The sequence below is a fragment of the Rhodamnia argentea genome, chromosome 11 (genome assembly GCF_020921035.1).
Source record: "Rhodamnia argentea isolate NSW1041297 chromosome 11, ASM2092103v1, whole genome shotgun sequence".
NCBI lineage: Eukaryota > Viridiplantae > Streptophyta > Magnoliopsida > Myrtales > Myrtaceae > Rhodamnia > Rhodamnia argentea.
In genome coordinates this window covers 2,375,508-2,396,184 of record NC_063160.1, presented here as the reverse complement: position 1 = coordinate 2,396,184, position 20,677 = coordinate 2,375,508, and the positions used below count along the sequence as shown (strand labels likewise).

The following is a 20,677-nucleotide window of genomic DNA, read 5'->3' as shown; positions in this document are numbered from 1 at the left end:
CTCACTACCCTCTACATGGTTCAAGCCTCATAAGATGTTGACAATCTCCTATGTTTTGTATAATACCCAATACCTCGATGTCAAAGTCTGATTAGAGAACAGTGCAGGCATAAAGAAGTTTCAAGACCCAAAAATCAATTGAAAGTGAAAAACATGGAGATACATAAGAGTAAACTGATGCCAGAACACTCTTTCACAGAATATCCTCCCCTCACCCCCCAACCCGCAAAACAAAGAAAAACCGACCCCAACAAAAGGAAAAAGCCAAAAATACACCATGGAAAATTTATTCGAAGAAAAAGGAAAGAAAGAGAAGCACCTCCATGTAATGGCCTATAAGAACTTTTGTTCAAGCTGCGGTTTCGTAGTTTTCCAAGTACTTTTGCTTCAGGTAAATTATTTTACTCTCAGTAATAAAATCCTCCACACAGACCAAGTTCCAAAATCGGTATTTCCTTAGCATTCTCAGTGTAAAATAAATTTGTGTTTTTTAAAGTGAATCAGTTGATAATAATAAACTACTACACTTTGCCCTAGGATCAAGTGCTCATCAGTAGTTTACTGTGTGTAACAAACACCCATGGAACAAACTGCACATAAATTCCATGAAAAGGGTCCCTTACAGATGAAAGAAGCAACTCTTCATTTTGAGTAATGGGGCCAAGCAGGGTCTGAATATCTGACTGAACATTGACTTGCCCATGTACTGAAGCACCCGATTGTCTTTCTAACTTCAACTTCTGGACTCTAACACCAAGAAGGTGGTTAAATGCAGCCAATGCACGCCCACGATGTAAGTGTTGCTCAAGGCCCAGTCCAGTTTCCTGAATTCAGTGAGAGTCCTCAGGATACAACAAATATGTTGGAGCAATTGTGGAGTAGCAGAGTTAATCCAGATAGCAAAACAGATGAGATTAAACACTCCCCCATCCCCCAAAACGAGAGAGGCCCCAACCCACCCACACGCACACAACCAAAAAAGGCAGGGGCCCAGAAAGCAAAAACTAGCACAGGCACACACAAAAACCTAACAGAGAGGAACTGAGAGTTCGTTTTATTTGCAGAATAAGTAGATGAGGGATATTTTCAAGATTTTCCACATTGTAAATTATAAAAGACAATTCTATTTACTTACTAGCATTATCTGTTCTCTCAAACTCACTTCTTGTTGCCCAACCAACACTTCTTAGCACCCATTAATTGAGCTTACGAAATATGTCTCCATAATCACCAATGGCAACCAATCACCACCAATGCTGACAATGTCACCAACTCCAGTCAGCCAATAAATCCACATTAGAATTGCATGCCAACACCCACGCCACCCAAGCAACCACCATTTTTCGGGAATTTATCTCAATGCAAAGATATATCGAGCAGAGTGAACTTAGAATTCGTTTTCATTCTACAAAAATAAAGAAAGATGTTTCCCTTCGAGACAATTTAATGCAAAACAAATCGACCCTAGATAGAAATAGGATAAAGGATATAACCTCATATACACAAATGGACCTTACTCTTTTCACCAACGTCTAAGGAAGGACAAAGTGTTAAGAGCTTTGAAGAAGAAGAAGAATGCAAAAGTGATGGGCCCTGTTTTTCTAACACAACCTTAAGATCCAACAAATTGTGGAAGCTTATAGGAAAGATTGGAGAATCTTGGCTTACAACCATTTTTAACAGAACCTTAAGATCCAACAAATTGTCGGATGAATAGAGAAAAAGTACCTTGGTGCCTATCTACAGTAACAAAGGTGACATTCAAAATTGCGCCAACTATAGAGGGACCAAGATAACGAGCCATTCCATGAAGCTTTAGAAAGGTAATCGAGCACAGGTAAAGGTAAGACTCGTATCTCAGTCAAACAATTTTCTTTTATGCCAGGTAGATCAACTAAGGTTATTTACCTATTACAAAGATTGATTGAAAAATATAAGGATAAACAGTAAAATGTGTGCATTTGCCGTTTATAGATTTGGAAAAAGCATATGATCAAGGGAAATTCTTTGCAGGATTCTCGCAAAAAATGGGGCTACATGTTGCCTATAGACAAGCAACAAAGGATATGTGTGATGGAGCCATCACCTCCATTAAAACAAATGCAGGGAAACAAAGGATGCCAAAGAACTCCAGGACGGAAAGTTAGGCCATCAGAGTGCTGGTAATTAAGGAACAACATGTGCACAACAAGAGCGCAGTGAATGCTTAGTTGGATGTGGTGGCATATGAGAGAGAATATTAAAACTGAAGCTATCAGCGAAAAAACAGGCATTTCCCTAATTGAGAATAAGATGAGAAAAGACCGTCTGACATGGTTTGGTCATGTTGGATGAAGGCATATCCCAACAATGAGGTGTGAACAAGGGTTGGCCACATTGATTGAACAGGGTGGGGGAAGACCAAGGAAGACGTGAAAGGAGACAATAAAGAGAGATATATAACATCTAGAGCTCACAGAGAATCTAATAAAGAATCGAGCGCAATAGCGTAATAGGACTCTCATATAGCCGACCCTACTTATTGGGAAAAGGTTTGATTGCTGTTGTTGTTGAACATATTCTAGCTTCACATACATATAATGAATTTTGTTCTACTTAATTTGAAACAAATTTTAGACCATCCAAGCAGACAGGCAACTGATTCTCCATTTTAAAACTGTATTCCATTTCAATTTTCAAAATTGAAATGACATGGAACTGGAAATAGATAACTCACTCACTCAGTCAAAAGCCCACATGTTGTTTAAAAGAAAGTGTACGTGTATTCTAGGCACATTGTATTTTTTCTACTTAAATTTGACTGATCATTGCTTTAGTGGATTTTGTAACCAGGTATGCTAAACATTGATTTTAATCACCCAAAGCACTAGACTTCATTTTTTTATGCACTTGACCAGATCTGACCAATTTTCAGACAAAATGCTGATGTATTGACTGCATTGTAATGACGTGGGTCCAGAACAATGGCCACGAATCTGCCACATCAGGATCTTGTGAGAAAATTGGCCGGATTCCAATCAAAGAGCATCAATCCTTCCACGTGAAGTTGACCACTAAAATATGTGAGATCTCCAGAAGTCTTCCTTGTTTTGTTGAGGTGCCTCAACTTCCACAACCAAATCTCTACAAGCACTGCTGTCAGGTAGCAAAAATCACCATAACTGACATCAGGTACACAATCACAGTAACGCCAATTACCACCATCACTATCAGTAAAGTGCAATCATCAACTGGTCAAGAAACTCGCCCCCACAACTTCTGAATGTTTGTTCAAAATAAGTAAGGACCTTCATCATCTTCCTCACTGCTGACCATCTCTTACAAAGGCCAATATCATAATTGACATCACCATTCATCCACTTATTCACAAACCCCACCAACCACCACCACTAGCTAGAACTAATTTGAAAAGGCAAACCCATGCAATTAAATAAGTTAAAAACACATTTTATGAAAGTTGAAGCAAATCTACCGAATAATTCATTGTCCAAGTTTCTCATAAGGAGATAAACTGAAAAAAGTAGTGTGAAGATTCCCGATCTTGCTTTCATTCTTATTTTGAGAACAGAGACAGAAAGAGCACGTGAGCATACCTTAAGTGAAGAATCATAGAGTTCCTCTTTAATGTGCTTTTCAGTGGTTGCTTCCCAACTGATAGCACTAACCTGAGCAAGTTCATTACCATTTATGAAAAGATCATCTCTGTGCAGTAGATACTCTGAAGTAGATGGCATTGTTAGTGACTGCCATCCAAGAGGACCCTGCAATTAAATGAAGAGAACGTGACTAATAGAGTCAGTCACATAAATCATAACTCAGACAGCATCTACACCAAAAGCAATAATGCCATCTACACATAAACTATGTATTAAACAAAAATGCCAGAGTGCAATGGCGTAGTAGCAGTGGGAACTGAAATTAAACATAACCAACCTGGACGTATAGCTGTACTAGTCTCCTCACGACCTTGGGAAACCAGCAAGGTAACATTTGCATGAGTGAAGTATCACGGCCAGTGGAGAAAAATATATGCTCGCGCCAACTTAAATAGTCTGATAAAGCTGAACATCCAAACACTGTGAATTGCACAGCAGAAGAAAAAATAATGAAGTGAACCATTACATGGCAGACCTCTGAATCTTAAATCAAAGATTATCAAAGGAAAGGGTATCATAAACTAACCATTTCTTACTTTACTTCCAGGAAGATTGCAATTCACGTCTTGCCCTAAACATGCCCCCACAAGGGTGCGCCACAAAGTTGGAAAATGTTGCAAGCTAGGTCGAAGGCTCTCCAATGTGCACTGTGAGGAAATACTCTGCCTTTTAACACTGCCTGTGCTCAAGCAGTTTTGAATGGGGATAGAGGCGTACATAAGAGTTGCAATAGCAGCCAATTCTCCCCCTCCTTCTGCAATCTCATCCACTGTACGTATGACAGAATGCGTCTCCAAAACATTCAGATTACTACCAGGAGATAAACTGGGAGTTACTATTGCACGAGAATTAGAAAATGATGCTTCATATTCACACCCTTTCACTCTAGCAAAGAGCAACCACCTTGCCCATTGACAATCACCCTACAAGAACAGAAGGTATAACGGGTCACTATCTCACAAGGATTACCTACAGCTCCAATAACTGATAGATCTCTAGTATAAGTAGCCAAAAGAGAGAGAAAGGGGGAAAAAAAAAACACCTATCTTGTTGCCTCGTCATGGATTTCTCTTCACTTCTCACAAGAAGCAACCCAAGAACATTAAAAAAGAAAGAGATGTAAAAAATAAACGTGACCCTAGCAACTAAGCATGACGGTAAGAACTCTTGAATCCTGTAGATCATGCAAGGATCCACAACGTAACGAGGGATGCCTGAGAGTTAAGTAGTCAAACTATTCTGACAATTTTGAGCCAGAAAGAAGAAAAAGGAGCATGGAGCATATGTATGGGCACCACAGTAGTTAATCTTATCTTACTAAGTAATAGCTAACTAAATTGCTGCATTATCCATGATGTTCCAATTCTCCATGTTACAAAGTAAAGAGAGTCTAAAATGCTCATTTTTCTGAAACTCCATGGGTTTCCCAACAGTTTGGGGGGCATCTACGTCGATATTTCCAGAAATGGAGCTCTATAACAAATTTTACTGACAAATGCATAAGAACAGGAAGACAAAAAAGATCGGGCAGCAGTATAACGCTATGCAAAACACGAAAAGTTTATCCATTGAAGATACTGTAATCCTCTTATTACTAAAATAATGCATGTTCAAATAGTTCAGTATCTTATTCTCTTCTCAATCAAATTATGTTTCCCAACGTCACAAGATTGACAAGGAAATTATCACCAGAAATCTAGACCTCAATTAGATCATATCATGATCATAAATCAGAACTCAACAATCATACTATTGTCCCACTTAATCTCCATGTCTAGAATTTCTCTCATCTATCTCACCCAATTCCAGAAAAGTCCTCAAGAATTTATATGATTTACAAGGTAATAGCCAACCGACACAGTTAACTAAGAAGACCAGGATGACAGAGACGAGCATGTCTAGCCTGAGAGTTGCTATTCTGATTGCAGACAAAAATTAGAAGCACTTCTAAAAGGTTATGATATCAGTCGCCTGCTAAATTGACCTGATTATTTGATGTCTTTTTGAACCCACATAACTATTTTACCATCAGTAGATACTTCACCATCCCAGTATCTAATGCAGAAATCAAAAGTCACTTGACAACCTATCAATAACTAAGTTGTACAATTTTCATAACAGAAGATGTACTTGATAAAACTATATCCTGGGGCTGTAGTATGCTCCAAGGGTTGGGCTGTTCGCCCATTAAAGCGGTACATGAGCTGGGTTCGCAGATTTCAAAGTGAGCTCTAGCATAAGCTATTCTATCTACAAAACAGAGGTAACCAATGAAAGTATCCAAGAACTCAACATGATATTCTCCCGCTTTTGGTTTATTGTCGACGATTCTAATAAGTTCCTGAGTAGTAAGCGGTAGAGCTGGCCACATCCAAATTGACAAAGCATGAACAGGGAGAACACCAAATAAAAGGGGAAGAAACAACAAAGCAAGAAGAATAGAAGAAAACTCTCTCTTTCAAGATTTGGATAGAAGAAACAGAGAAAGAAGTGAAGGTTAAATCCAAATAGATTGTAAGTTGAAAGCCTAACTCGTTATGCAATGAAAAGGAAGTCACACCTACGGAAAATATAGGAATTTTATGCATTTTCTTTCCCACATTTTCCTTATTGAGTGATAACCTCTCTCCCATAATCCTTCCAAATACCTACTCAATTTCGTCTCCGCAGTCTCCGCATGCATGGAAGGATCAACTTTCTGTCCACAATCATTATTGGCCAATTATTCCTTTCCTCTCTCTTTCTCCTCTCCCAAGCAAAGTGCGAAGAAATCTAAAGTCAATGTAAAAACAAGTGCACGAGTGATAACCTCTCTCCCATAATCCTTCCAAATGCCTACTCAATTTCGTCTCCGCATACATGGAAGGATCAACTTTCAGTCCAAAATCATTATTGGCCAATTATTCCTTTCCTCTCTCTTTCTCCACTCTCAAGCAAAGTGTGAAAGAAATCTAAAGCCAATGTAAAAACAAGTGCTTATACCAGATACATTGACTGAGATCTATTATACTTCTCAGTCAGATAGTGACTGACAATCATAGCAGTAACTAAGGTGCAATCACCCAGTATATGATACTTCATTTCCAGCAATCGTCCAAGGTATCCTAGATGAAGTTAAATATTCGATGTCAAATTGGTTAAAGATTTATTAAGCCATGCAAACAAAAACAAAAAGGCGCTTCAAAAGATACAGCCTGGGTCTATTTGTAAATAAGCAAATTAAAATGAGGACCAGTAGCACTCACTGGATATGAGAAAACTTACTACAGCTTCCAGCAATGGATTGAGGGATTCATTATCCAAACCAAGCATGTGATGATCAAGATAAAGGTCCAGAAAATCCGGCAAACTGTACTGAGCACAATAACGTACAATGACCTTATGCAAATTTTGAATAGAATCAGTAAGACAAGTTTCTCTGGCATTGGAGGCATTGACATTTGACTGGATCTCATAGGATCCACTCTCTAATGGAATATGATGCTTTCTTGTAATGAAGCTTGAACGAGCCAGGAGAGGCACTATGTTGCATGTGTCTTCCCAGTACTCTCTTAAGAAAATAAACCTTCTTGCAAGCTCTGGCTCAAGGAGCATTTTTACCCACATAGAACACATCATATCTGCTGAAAACCTGAAAATCTTAACACCTGGTACATTGATGCAGAGGTCATTCATTTCATCGGGAGAGAATAAATCATCAACATGGTAAGAAACTTGCTTGCTATATCCATCAGCAATACTAGGCTGCAAATCATGAGAAGTGATTTGGAGTCTTCCGTCACATACTGCAGATGAAGGCATCAAGTCCAGCAGTCTGGCAACCTCCTCCCATTCATTATGGGAGATGTGGTACTCAAGTTGTGAGTCCCAAAGACAATGAACCCCCATCACAAAAGGCTGATCAAGTACAATCTGTCCAAGAGTAACAAAGTCATCCTCAGACTGAAGATAATAAATCCAAGATGTAGTTAATCAGCCATGCCAACCATCAAAACAAGATCCACTAAGTGTCTTATGAAACGACATAAGAGCAATAATATAGATGGAAATCACTATCATAAAGTCCAATCACTAAGAAAGCCTAAAGCTCTATTAGTTCATGTTCTTCACAATACTCTTACAAGAAACGCAACAAAATGGTTCTCAGAACTTAGTTTCAATACAACAACCAAAAGAAAAGACTGATCCAGTATCTGATTAGCCTTGTCAACCATCAAAAACAAGATCTATCACCTCCGCATATGAATAACAGGACACTTTTTAAAAGCTGGGACAGTGGTGGAAGGACAACTATAATCACATAATCAGTGAAAATGACGGCTGAAATAAACCAAGAACTGGTTAATTCAAATTCTCTTTTAAAGCAAAGGCAGAGAGAAAACTTGACTAGCAGGGCTCTTGGAAGAAAAGCAATGACAAGGCTATCAGAATTAAACTTTAAATGTAAGCAAGGTAAGCTACAAAGAATAGCATCTGTATTTTCTGTATCAAAATTACGCATTAACAAATATCCCCACAATGTTAGAAGCTAAATCAGATAAGAAACAAAAGACCACAGTTTTTGAATAGTTGCACTGCCTTCGCCAGCTCTAGCAACAGAAAACAAGCAATCAAACAAGAAACTCAAAGGCATGAAGTGAGGCTTTGAGCTTTCATGGTTGTAAGTCAGCTATTCAAATCGCTTGACGAACAATATATGGACATTTTAGCAAAAGTGGGACGGAAGAAGCTGAAAAGACAGAGTCCAATGCATGATGTGATCAACTACAAGTAAAAGGATCAGAGAAGAAAGAAATGAACAAGAATATCCCGTTACAGAAAAAATCCAAGGCAATCGTGAGTTCACATCAACATCAAACCTACATCAACGGCAGAGATATGTAGGATAATCCCATACATTTAAAGATATTGGATTAGATCTCACTATAGAAACAAAATGAGTGAAAGTGAAGTACCGAAATTGAGGCTACCTGGTCCAGGAATGAAGATAGTAACATTATGCATAGCAAACAATTCCTAGGCAGATCATAAACTTTAGGGAAGCAATTAAATTTACAGGAAAAAATCAAGAAAGATTCATTGCAATTATTCATATAAGATTGCAATGTTTAAGAAACCAAACAGCACACCAAGAAGACATTCCTTTCTTGACTTTTGATTCAACTAACATGCCTTTAATAATTTCTTGATGCTTGAATGACGACAACAAATGAAAAAGAAAAAGACAAAAATGCATCTAACACAAACTTAGAACAAAACAAAAATGACTTACCCGATCAATGGTTTTCTGATCCCAGATTGTAGACCAAACAGCTGCAGCAGCCCAATATCCACCATAAACACTCTCTTCATTAACCATAGGATCTGAAGAATTACCACTGACATTCACCCATGAACCTATGACAGCTCCATCAATCTCACCGCACTCAATGGTAATATTGGTGAACATAGGGGAGAGCAACAATTGCATATCAGTTTGCTCTATTGCACTCTCCATTTGGTCCCTCCGGCCAAGAAATGTTTTCCAGAAACAACTGCTTGGATATAGCCTCTTTCAGACCACCACAAGACAGAGAAAGATATTAGAGCAACGAAAGCAAATAGTGAAAGATATGCTGCAAATACCTTTAGAGTTACAAAGGATTTCCAGAATGATAAATGCCTAATACCTCAATTAATGCCATTGTTTCCAATATCTTCAACTCATTGCCTCGCAAATAACCACATCTTTCCATCTCCTCCGCAATCTGTACTCGGAGAGATCTCCTCGCGCTGCCAAAGAGCAATTCCTTCAGGCAGGTTTTTATGTCTTCTCCAAGCCTTTGAAGCATTGCTACAGCAAGTCTTGTTTCACCCTGTTAACCATGTTCCTTTATGATGCAATGATAATAACATTTATCTTAGGAGAAAATTCAATAACCTACTTACCTTGAGAAACAAGTCATATGCAATAGCCCTTCCAACTTCACGAACTTCATTGAAAGTATCATGATGCTCGTTCTCACCGATCAGCTCAATTGATTGATGGAGGTGCAACTGAAGAACAGCCAAGGGGAGACGACCCGAAAAAAGAGCATCTCTGACCACAGTCTTAAGATCAAGATTGTCCATTTTCCAGCGTCTCACCATCTCATTGGGATTTTCCAAGGGAAGAAGATTCCTTCTAGGAATCTTTCCCTCAGTCACTTGGGGTACAATGGAAGATGTATCACGTGTGTAATCTAAATTTGTGAGAACTCCAGAATCCAAAGAGTCCACTGTCAAAGCCAGACTTTCATTATTTCCACAACCCAGGACCGCGACCGGTAGAGTAACATCATGGTGGTTAGATGCTCTAAGGGACATCGAATTTGCTGGGACAACCAAAATTCCAGATTCATCAGTAGATAGCTCTGCATCCACCAAACTCAATGCTTCTCCCACATCCACCTGTAGAAATTGGAAAAGTTATTAGCCACAAACATCTATATAAAGACATCAGAAGAAGCACAAGCATATCATACCAATCCTTGGCTTGGCCTTTGAAGTTTTGCAGCAAGTTGTCCTTGCAAATTCCGAATGATCTCCAGTAAATACGCCATCTCATTAAGCCTTTTTGATTTTTTTATTTCGCTTTGCACTTCCTCCACTACAGGGGAGGGCGGAAGTACTTCACTGTCACAGCCCTCTATGTAAGCATGTTTCTTCTGCTGTGGCAAACCATATGTTCGAATCAGTTTGGTAGCGAAGGAAGAAGCCAATGCAAGAAGCCTGTCATAAATTCAAGATAAGGACAGCCCAAATTATGCACTAAACAATGAGAAAATGGGAAGGCCTTTAAGAAAACATACAAGTGCTGGCATAACCCCTTTATATTGTCCGACCAATCAATAGCCTAATCCGAAAAGAGGACGTTCCAAAGATAAGCGTATGTTTTTCTTCAAGGCTTAAATCAAGGTGGAAAATAATCGTGATAATGATATAACCACAGCGTAGCGCAGAGCAATGCAACTTGAAAGGTCTCTTTTGAGCCAATAGTGCATTATACCTACAACTGAGAATATTTTGGCTGAGTCAATTTTTACCAGTTTTGTTTTAATCAATTGATTCCCCTTGAACCGACAACTCGATAAATGAGAAATTCAATAAATAAGCACAAGCTATCTGGAAGTACCTTCCGGCCTCATGTGGAACACAACCAATTGAATGTCAAGTAATCAGAAATTTGAATGATCATATCAACGTATCAAAGGTAATAGGCTCCATCATATGTGTACGATTGTAACATTTTTCTGAAAAACAAAAGTCTCTGTGTGATGGGAAATCCACATAAATGACAACTATAAATTCAATTCCTATAACAGGTTTTGACACATGGTAGTAATCAATTTGATAGACAAAGAAAATGTACCCAATAGGTCTGCAAGACCATTAAGAAGGAAAAATAAGATGGCGTCCTGAAAGACAAAGTGCATCAGAACACCAAAACACACAATATCCCCCCTAGAAATCAATCAGACGGATATGGTACATTACAATGTAGAACCTTTAGCTCAATATCTCTTAATGGAAATGACCACTATACTTTCATGTGATGCATCTATAGACGTGTACCTTCACATATTTTTTACTGAACTTCACAACAATAAATAAATTGCTTCTTAGTAGAACCCAATCCTCTACAGATGAATCAAGCATATCCATAGGGATGATGTCTTAATACAAGAAAAAAAGCAAATTTTAGACCATTCTTAAATGAGCCGACCCTATCACACATTCCCGATAGAGTTACTCTATTTTCCTTCTTCTTTTTTCTTTTGTTCAACAAAATGAATCAATCACGATCGCCAATTCCTCCTAACATGCTTGGCAAGTTAAATTCAATATGAACAACCCAACCATCAGGTAAAAGTCAGTATAAGCTCATTAAAAAGCAATGCAGACATGTCCAGCTTCAATCATAGTGAAGTTTTCTTGTTCACAGGAGAAACAAATAAATGTAGTGAAGTCCTCCATCATTTCTTTTTTTTTTTTTTTGATCAGGTAAAGTCCTCCATCGTTACTTGGAAGAAAATGGTTTGGACAGTTTCCCATGCTTACACCGGGTTATCTTGGGTTATTGGAGATTCCATCGAGTAAGAACTTAGGCTTGGCAGGGTACTTTTTAAAAGCACAACAAAAAAAGAAGGATAGCCTCAACTCTTCTCTCTGTTGTTTGGTTCATTTGGAAGGAGTATAACAAGAGACTTTTGATGGAGAGGAATCTTCCCTCTCTATTCTTATTGAAAATTAGCTTGATACACTTTTGGTATGGAGGAAACCTGAATGTGGATGTAATATAGTCTATGATTTATCTCGTATTTGAGCTCTCTTTTGGTTTTCAGAGCTGTCTTGTATGGCTTCAGCCTTTTCTTCTCGGGCTCTTTATGTACATGGGTTTCACTCCCTTAGCGCCCCACAATTTAACTTTTTATCTATCAAAAGAATAAACTAATAAATGCATTTTTTTATGGCTAGCAAACTCTGCACCTTCCTGTAACTATGCAGTCATTCACTGAAAAAAATGTGGAAATTCCACAAGCTAAAGAAAGACCAATACTGTCATTATGCTTTTGGTTTAAAAAGGGTTTTATAATTGGTCAACATTCTTGTAACTGATATAAGAGTTCAACAATTCTGTAATGCCACTTCAGGGAATTTCTTAATCCTGTATGACAGAAGTACTGTCCCAGCAAGAATTTTGATTATTAAGACAAACAATGAAATGGGTACCTTCCTTCCCTTGTCCTTTACAGCATCACTAGTAGCAACAAACAGACCAGCCAAAGTTCATTTGAAAGCTACATTCAAATACATCAAAGTGGGGCCTGCCAGTAAGTTTTGTAGTTCGGTGGAGAAGTAAGGACCTGCCATTCCCCTCATGCTTTGGGTAGGATAAGGGAGAAGATACAACTTCGTGTTCCTATAGTTCGTCTCAAGTTCTTTCTCTTGATGTGACTCATTCTCTTGAAATTATCAAGAAATGTGTTTGACTATGATATGGATATTCTGATAGATTTATGGAGAAATTTTGATCAACTTTCAGTAGGATATGTGGAACTGTACTATCATCATATGTAGAAGCAATGACCTAGAATGGAACTGCATGAATAAGATGACTACGGCACTTCCATTAAAAAGTAAATTAGAGCTTTGAGGATAGTATTCTGGAATAGTGTAGTTGCTATCTAATTGTATAACCACGGAAAAGATGAACCGCAAATGAGAACTTACTTTGATGCCACAGCTACATCAGTATCACTGCCAACTTTTCCATACATCAAAAAAGCAGCCTGGAAGATTATTCTCAAAATGCCTGCTTCCGAGAGATCGACACCCACAAGCATATCCAAGGATCTAGTCATCCAGCAAAAGATAGAGAGAGTCAGAAGAAAGAAACAAAAGGATCGTCATCAAAATTATGTACATCAAGAAATTGTATGGTCAACTCTACCATTAACAATATTCAACTTTTAGGTTAATTTCTCGATTCTTGGAAAAGAGAATTCAATGAAGTCTATGACTTTCTGTAACGCAAAACAGAGCCAGTTTTATCTGCTCATGTTCCATTCTTGTGTATATGCTAGGAACAACATCTGAATTTCTATTCAAGTTTCACATGTGATCACGTTTCCAAATATATCTTTACTCTTATGAACCAAAAGAAGGTGAGGATTTAACTTTATTTTCGGTAATAACCCATCCACTTGATTCCTTTCATGACAGAGAAAGATGAACTACCACTTATAAGTACATTTTTGAAACTCGCCAAATATTGCAAATGGCAATATAACCATCTCCTATATTTAGCTCTTCTAATTTCTATGGACTTGCAGAAAGCAAAAGCTATTCACTTATAACAGTAATGACGAACAGATCTGAATATTTATTAGGAATATGAATGACTGATCCATTGACCAATTGCATGCGCTTCTTATGAGCAGTAAAAGGATAAATAAGTCATTAAAGGGCACCAAGATAAAGGCTTGCTGGCTAAGAGAAAAATGTATAAGGATGGACCGCAGCCTGTGCTTAAACGATGGCATTCCAAAGAGCTCAAAGACCAAACAAGAGCTCATTCACAAGAGAGAGAATCTCCCATGTCTATGAAACCAATTACATGCCTGAAGAAAAGAGACACTCAATGCATACAAATAATGAATAGATATGACAAAAAAAATCAATTAGACTCCATTACTAAGACATCCATTGCATCAAATCATGGAATGCCTGCCAGCCTATGCAAATCCTCAGCCCCATCTTAACTTAAGAGAAGATCAGTCGTTTTCTGGTACAATTCCTCAATACCAGACATCAAATTATCTCCATGTGGTCAAACGTCCAATTTGAAGAACACCGAACCATCATCTCCTAGGTTTGACCCAACCAAACCCCTCAACCAAAAGGAAATGATTATGGAACCATTTGTGCTGAAAGCACAAGTTCTTAGATAAAGGAGACACGTGTATTTTGTACATTACTACACTACACAATGAGAAGGCTGGCGGTATGACAAAAGCTCAAAGGCATGTCAATTGATATGAGCGGTTAGCAAGATCCTTCAATTTCGTTGATGGGAAATGAGGAGAAATGAGGAACCAACAGACGCCTCATTGTAGTCAGTCAATTGTTCTCAAAGCTTAAGTACGAGTTATTTTCTTCTCAACAGAAAAAGCAATAGAAGAAATTATGAATAGTGCCAATAAGACAGTGAAACTAAAAGTATATGTGCTATAAAAACACTTACAGGTTCCACCAATAAAAACAGGCAATTGCAAAGTAGAAAATATTCAAAATTTTCTATGACAAAACCATGACGTAAATTAGGGAGTCACATACAATTTCATAAAGAAACTTCAGAATATTACCTCTCTATTTCATCAAATTTCAAATAGTCCAATGCTAGTTGTAATTGACGTATTCGAGAAACTTTTAAGTCCCATCCTGCCAAGACAAGAGCCATTCACCACAAGGAATCCAAAATACTTGGACAAAAAAGAAAGGGGAAAAAACTTATCATAGCAAAGCGACTATAAAGAAGTAGAGAATACGACCATAATAGGCAAAAGAGCACATGTATCATGTATCACTTTTTTACAAACAATAATTGGCAAATTAAGGACCACACTTTATAACAAACAGGTTGAAGGCCCCAGAGATGCAAGAGTCTTGAACATTGTTAATTTCCTATCTACACACTATTTTTTCAACCAATCATAAGCAACTTTTTTTCTATCTCTATCTGTATGACACTAGTATAGACCATCATCGAACATCTTAAATTTTCAACAGATGTTCACAAACAAGCTTTACCGAATGTGAATGTAGTTGTTCTTATCATGTCAAGGTTATAACAATTGTGTAAATGTTATATTAAATGAAAAAAGCAGCACTGACCTTTCAAATAAATTTCATCTTCATTTTCCTTTTTCGGACTGCCATTCATACATGACACATTCAGTTTCGTTTGGTAACAGGAATTTCAAATTGTCCATACTCGATCAAATTAATGTACTAAAAAGTACACAGAATATGTTAGATTTAATCAAATCAATCTACACATCTGATGCTTTTAAGCTAAATCCCTTCCTTCTACATAAAATCATCCAAAAGTGGACATGTAACTTGTCTTTCCACATACTTCAATTATTTTAAATATATTTGGTTCATTTGGAATTGATTTTACAACTTGTGACAGGCCAGGTCCTCGGATTTAATCAGTTCACCGCTTAAAAGTTTAAATATCAGGATCTTCTTCTTGACTAACAAGATAACCATGTTATACATCTACCCTGATAATAAGCCACTAAAAACCCCTCAAACCAACTGCAATCTGAAAATACATCTCCTGCAATATTCAACATAACCCCCCCCCAATCTGCTTCATTGGTGGGGTTTGCATCCTTGACACAACTTTGATTTCTGGCAGTTATTAAGTCGCCAGGAATCATTTAAGTAATATTGTTGATAAACAGTCATCAGGGACAAAAAAGACGGAAAACAACAGCCTCCAAAGCTAAAAGGAGAAAAGGTGACCTTCCAATATGACTTGTTAACATTTTCTACTTTGTGGTCTCAAAACCAGGAGCTCTCCTCCTAAGTCTGCCCCTCCTACCCAGAAGGCAAAAGTAAAGAGCCATTGGACCTTCTGTCTGAATTGGCAGACTTGGGTCATTAATTATCCTTGTGCTCGGATGACAATTGTGTAGCTCAAAAAGAAAATAAAACATAAAGAGAAAAGATCCTCAGAGGATAAAGTAAATGATGATCAAGAAACAACAATAACATGGTCACATCCAGCTCAGCCTATTCCTTTCGCAGTATCCAGTTCAATTTCAGCCTACTTTTAATTGGAAGAAAATGTCAATGCCACATATAGTTGAATAGCAGGAGTAGAAGCCCAGAGCAAAACTTTTTCATTGATAAATTACTTTGATCCTTCCACAATTGTAATAATATCGAGCTTTCACATCTCAGTATAGTCCTCTAAGTTGAAAATTTTCAGGCTATGAAGACATGTTGCACATAGAAGTACAAGATCAAGTAATGTTCAAGTCAAATTAAACACAGTGCACATCAATACAGGCCCAAAGATATGGATTATGCTGACAGAGGATCAAATGCCAAAAAATGGTTTTCATGGCATTGGCAACTTGATGTATCAACAACTAAGAACAAAAGGACCCCCATTACATTGTGCATCAGTAAATTCGGATCTCGTATTTATTTCCAGCTTCCCATTCCAGAAAAAACTTAATAGTTTATATCCAAGTGTGTGAAGTGGTTACACATCTGCATAGATGAAGAGATATATGATTAGGGTTCTTCTGTGTACTTACGCAATGCATATTTGAAGTTACAACATGCACACTGATGCTAGTGTACAAGCTTGTGCACTTATTCCTTGTTCCCTTATCTCTATGCTTTAGCACAACCAATGATCCTCAATGCTGATGCCATGTCATATGCACCATCATTTGCAACATTCTTTGCAATATTTTAGTAGGTGTCACTTTCATGATTTTCTTTGGAAAGATTTGCCGCAACATAGCTAGTGTTCATGTCAACAACTCCTGCTAAGTAGGGTTTAGCCAGTTCAACAAAATTACAGAAAAGCAATTCTTCTGAAATGTCCAATCACAATCAAGATGCTTATCCAAATACAATGGCGAAAGGACAGATTGCCAAATCATTAGTAGAACTAGTGAAGATAACTTGGCCAATGTCCACTCCGCAGATTCAATTACAAGGAACAATCTGCAATTGTAGATCTGGCAACCAATATGAAGTAATGAAACATAACGTAGTCATACAAGCTGCAAGAAAGTATGAACGAGTATGAACCTCACCATTCTCTAAGCATAAGCGATCCGCCACTTTTGGGCCTTCATACAGAATGACTCTATCCAAAACATCAAGTTTCCAGGGTGACCAAAGCCGATATCTTTCTTCAATTCCCAAACATTTACCAGCTTCATCGAGAGGGCCTCCATCATTACTTCTGTACTTATATCCAATAGATTCAGGAAGCATATTTGATGAAACTGAAGTAGAGGGAAGAACTACTGAAAGACCGTGCTGTGTCACCAAATACAGACATCCCTGGAAAGTGCATCCAACTGCTTCTCCTAAGATACCCCCTTCATTCGCTCGGAGATTGAAGGGCTTGGTCTTTGTATTCATACACTGGTCGTTACAAACAACAGAATCCACTTGAAGATTACAATGCATAATTTGACAACCATCTTGCTTCGACATGTGCTTTTTAGCTAGCCTAGTGATTCCCAGAGGAGACAAGCATATGCAGTCATCCTCTTTAAAACCATCCATGGGGAGAAAGACTCTGCGCCTGCACTTTGATGTTAAGCTTAAGCTATGAGAACTCTCATATGTTATCATTGAAGTGGCAGAACAAGTCGAAGATGAGTCATGCTGGCCTCTCATCCCACTCGAATACCAATTCTGGTATTTCTGAATCTCCTTAATTCCATTGTTTCTATCTTGCATTCTTGAAACACTAGGATAAACCAACGAATGCCCTATGTCAAAGCTACCAACCTCCCTGCCAACTAGTGTCCCCAACTGATGAATATGTGGCGGAAGCAGTGCACTCAGATAGTATTCGGCTGGTAAAAGATTGGCAGCAGATACTACATATATCACACCATTTTCATCAACTGCAGCTAATAGTGATGTGAATGAAGCAGCAACTAGCTTTGTAAACTTCCTATTGACATTAAGATGATTGCTTCCATGGTTCATCGCTTCAAAAGTCTCAACTGGTTTGACTTGTGGTCTACTACCCATGTGGATTTCTTGCTGAGAGGAGTTCAACCGAGAACTTACTCCACAAGCTTGCATGATATCTAAACTATGCACATACTCACCAGATATCGCCACATAAAAAGAGATTAAGCCAGAAGCAGCTAGGCAAACAACTAGACTATCAGAAAAGCAAAAGTCTGTCCACACGCCTGGCAGGTCCATGGTTAAATGTTCCCCAAGCTTTACCGAGGAAACCCACTCAATTCCAAAGCTAGCTAATCTGAGAACAACAATGAAAGTTCTGCTCCCCAATCTTTTACTGGCATCATTACTGCTAATTGAACTATAATCTTCTGATGTTAAGACAAACCCAATCAAGTAATGTGAATTGCTGGAGAAAACTTTGGAACAACTATAGTGACAGTCAAGGCCAACACCTAAAAAATTGGATAATCTATTGGACTGAAAATTAGGGCTGGAACTTACAGATGCATCATCAAGTGGATCAGGAACTGTTTCAGGTTGAATTTCTTTGGTGTTTCCAACATATTGACCATTGGAAACGGCATTGGGAGGTGAGAAATTATTGTCAAAAATCGTAAAAGAAACAACCTCAGCAGAGTAAGGATATGACAGCCCTGAAGGAAACTGGATCCAAATATTACCATCAAATTCTACAGTTTCAGCTCTGGTAAAGAAGGACCGCAACCACCTCTTCGAATGCATGTTGCTTGATGACTCATCCTTATTAGAGCCTTTGTGATAATGACCCATCATTTTCTCAATTCCCTTGGTGCAATCTCCAGAGACCTCAAGTGATGATCTAGAAGGCTCTGTAGTGCAAGCAGTCGAAGTGCGAGGGCCCCACTCCGTCCACCTTCCTTCCCCAAATTTAGACTCTGGCATAAATTTAGTTCTTTCACTGGAATTATCATGTCGACGAAAAGCATGAACCGTCACCCCCCGTCTCCCAGAAACAAAAAGAAATTCTTTGAATGGAGTATCCTGGTGATGACTATAAGTGTCACCACATGCACCCCAAGCCAGTGAAGTTACATCTGAAATAAATGGATAACCACAATCTCGGGGAGAGCTACTACGATAAAAAAACTCAGCATCACATTCTGTTGCCAGTCCAGATGTGGATGGCAAATTATTCCCTAAGTTTGACCAATTATGGTCTGTCAAAGGTGACGAACCATGATCCTGAGAAGTCCCATCACCACAACACTCTGGATTATTTACGACGTTCGAGTTCCCTGCAGCAAACATACATCAATGTAAAATAAGGCCAATTTGTGTTGGAAGAAAGAACTCTAGAACCCTAATAATAAAAGAGCCATACATAGCAATCAAAGAACAAAAGCATATCCAAATCTCATACGGGCTAAAATTCACGATGTACATAATTTTCTTCTCGCACACGTTCCAAGATCATGGAAACCCAACTATTTGGTAGAGATGATACCTCTAAGCAGAGGAAGAAGTGCGGCTTCACACTGATACGAGAGCAATAGCAGCAGCTGCCGCGTAGGGGAGATAAAAGCCTCACGAAATTCCGAAAGGTTGAGCTCGACCTGAGATGGGCTCCATTTCTGCAGCTGCAGCACAGCCGGAGTATGACCACCAAGGGGATACTCCATTCCGAATTCTGCCAGCGATCAATTGGAGAGAAACATTAAATGCATACGCTCTCACACGCATACTCTATTCCACGCAATCGTCCAAACCACCGAGAGAGCTCTGAGCACTACTTACAAGCTAGAAGTAATACTGAAACCACTCAGTACCAGTTAGGCAGAAAGCAAAGCAAAAGAACACTCAGCATAATCCGCCAAACTCGAGAAATCAGACGCCGGTTAGCGCAACGTAATCGCCGGTGCTCAACGCGCGAAAACAACAGATCTAGAAAAAACCGTAAGAGCTCGAGATACAGAACAACAATCGAACGAAGCGAGCGCAAAACGGAGCCATCATCAAAGGCACGAAGAAGAAGCCGAGGCGAAGGTCCGGAGGGGAAGAACCTGGCGTTCATCCAAGACGCGACCATCAACGACGGCTCCGATTGCCGAAGCGAGGGGACCTCTCCATCTCCCTCTCTCTACCCCCGTCTCGTCATCCAGTTGCCGCACCGTCGTTGCTAGGGACCGCTCGATCGACGCGCGCGGGTCTTCGCGATTCCGGCTTTATCCTTGCGGTTGCGTCGCGGTGGCGCGCAGCGAGAGAAGATGAGAAGGGGGGAAGCTTTCTCAGGAGGAAGGAGGAGGAGGGAGGAGGAAGGAGGAGGAGTAGGAAGAAGTTTCCGTGATTCGCCGAGGGGTGTTCCGCCGGTTTACGGGAGAGAGAGGTCGAGACGGAGGGCACTATCGTAAATCCACACTAACCAACACAGTTTGTCCTGATCCAGCGAAGTTGCGTGAGTCCCTTTTATTTTTATTTTTTATTTTTTTTGGTTCCCCCTTCCTCGATGACGTCAGTCTTTTTTTTTATATATTTTTCTGAAAATCAGGAATGAAGATATTTACTTAAAAAGGATTTTAAAAATTGTCCCCATGAGCTGCCTGTACGCTTTCGCGACAAAACTTGGTCGGTGTTGAAAACTGTCATTTACCATTAAGCCCTTACATGCTTTTTCTTTTCCCTTTTCGTGTTTCCTGACATTCTTTTTCGAACTCTTAAACGAGACGTTCTTGTTTAAGGACATTTTAGTAATTCTCACATGGACACAAAATTTAAAG

The 20,677-nt window shown here is 38.9% G+C and overlaps 1 protein-coding gene across 2 annotated transcripts in view; it reads right to left on the bottom strand.

Annotated features, from left to right (window-relative positions):
- LOC115744096 overlaps nt 1-20,286 on the bottom strand; it is a 34,728-nt gene extending 14,442 nt beyond the window's left edge. The window contains exons 1-15 of one of the 2 annotated variants that reach the window (XM_048272267.1): nt 19,964-20,286; nt 19,408-19,590; nt 17,174-19,198; nt 17,024-17,137; nt 14,543-14,618; nt 12,909-13,031; nt 10,160-10,406; nt 9,585-10,085; nt 9,326-9,511; nt 8,929-9,207; nt 6,921-7,568; nt 4,183-4,579; nt 3,934-4,076; nt 3,594-3,761; nt 624-824 (exon numbers count right to left, since the gene is read on the bottom strand). In XM_048272267.1, the coding sequence (XP_048128224.1) occupies nt 624-824; nt 3,594-3,761; nt 3,934-4,076; nt 4,183-4,579; nt 6,921-7,568; nt 8,929-9,207; nt 9,326-9,511; nt 9,585-10,085; nt 10,160-10,406; nt 12,909-13,031; nt 14,543-14,618; nt 17,024-17,137; nt 17,174-19,198; nt 19,408-19,582 (5,283 nt within the window). In that variant the 5' untranslated portion in view covers nt 19,583-19,590; nt 19,964-20,286. The remainder of the gene's footprint in view (nt 1-623; nt 825-3,593; nt 3,762-3,933; nt 4,077-4,182; nt 4,580-6,920; nt 7,569-8,928; nt 9,208-9,325; nt 9,512-9,584; nt 10,086-10,159; nt 10,407-12,908; nt 13,032-14,542; nt 14,619-17,023; nt 17,138-17,173; nt 19,199-19,407; nt 19,591-19,963) is intronic. The other variant, XM_048272266.1, reaches the window with a different exon arrangement.
- Between the last annotated feature and the right edge of the window lie 391 nt (nt 20,287-20,677).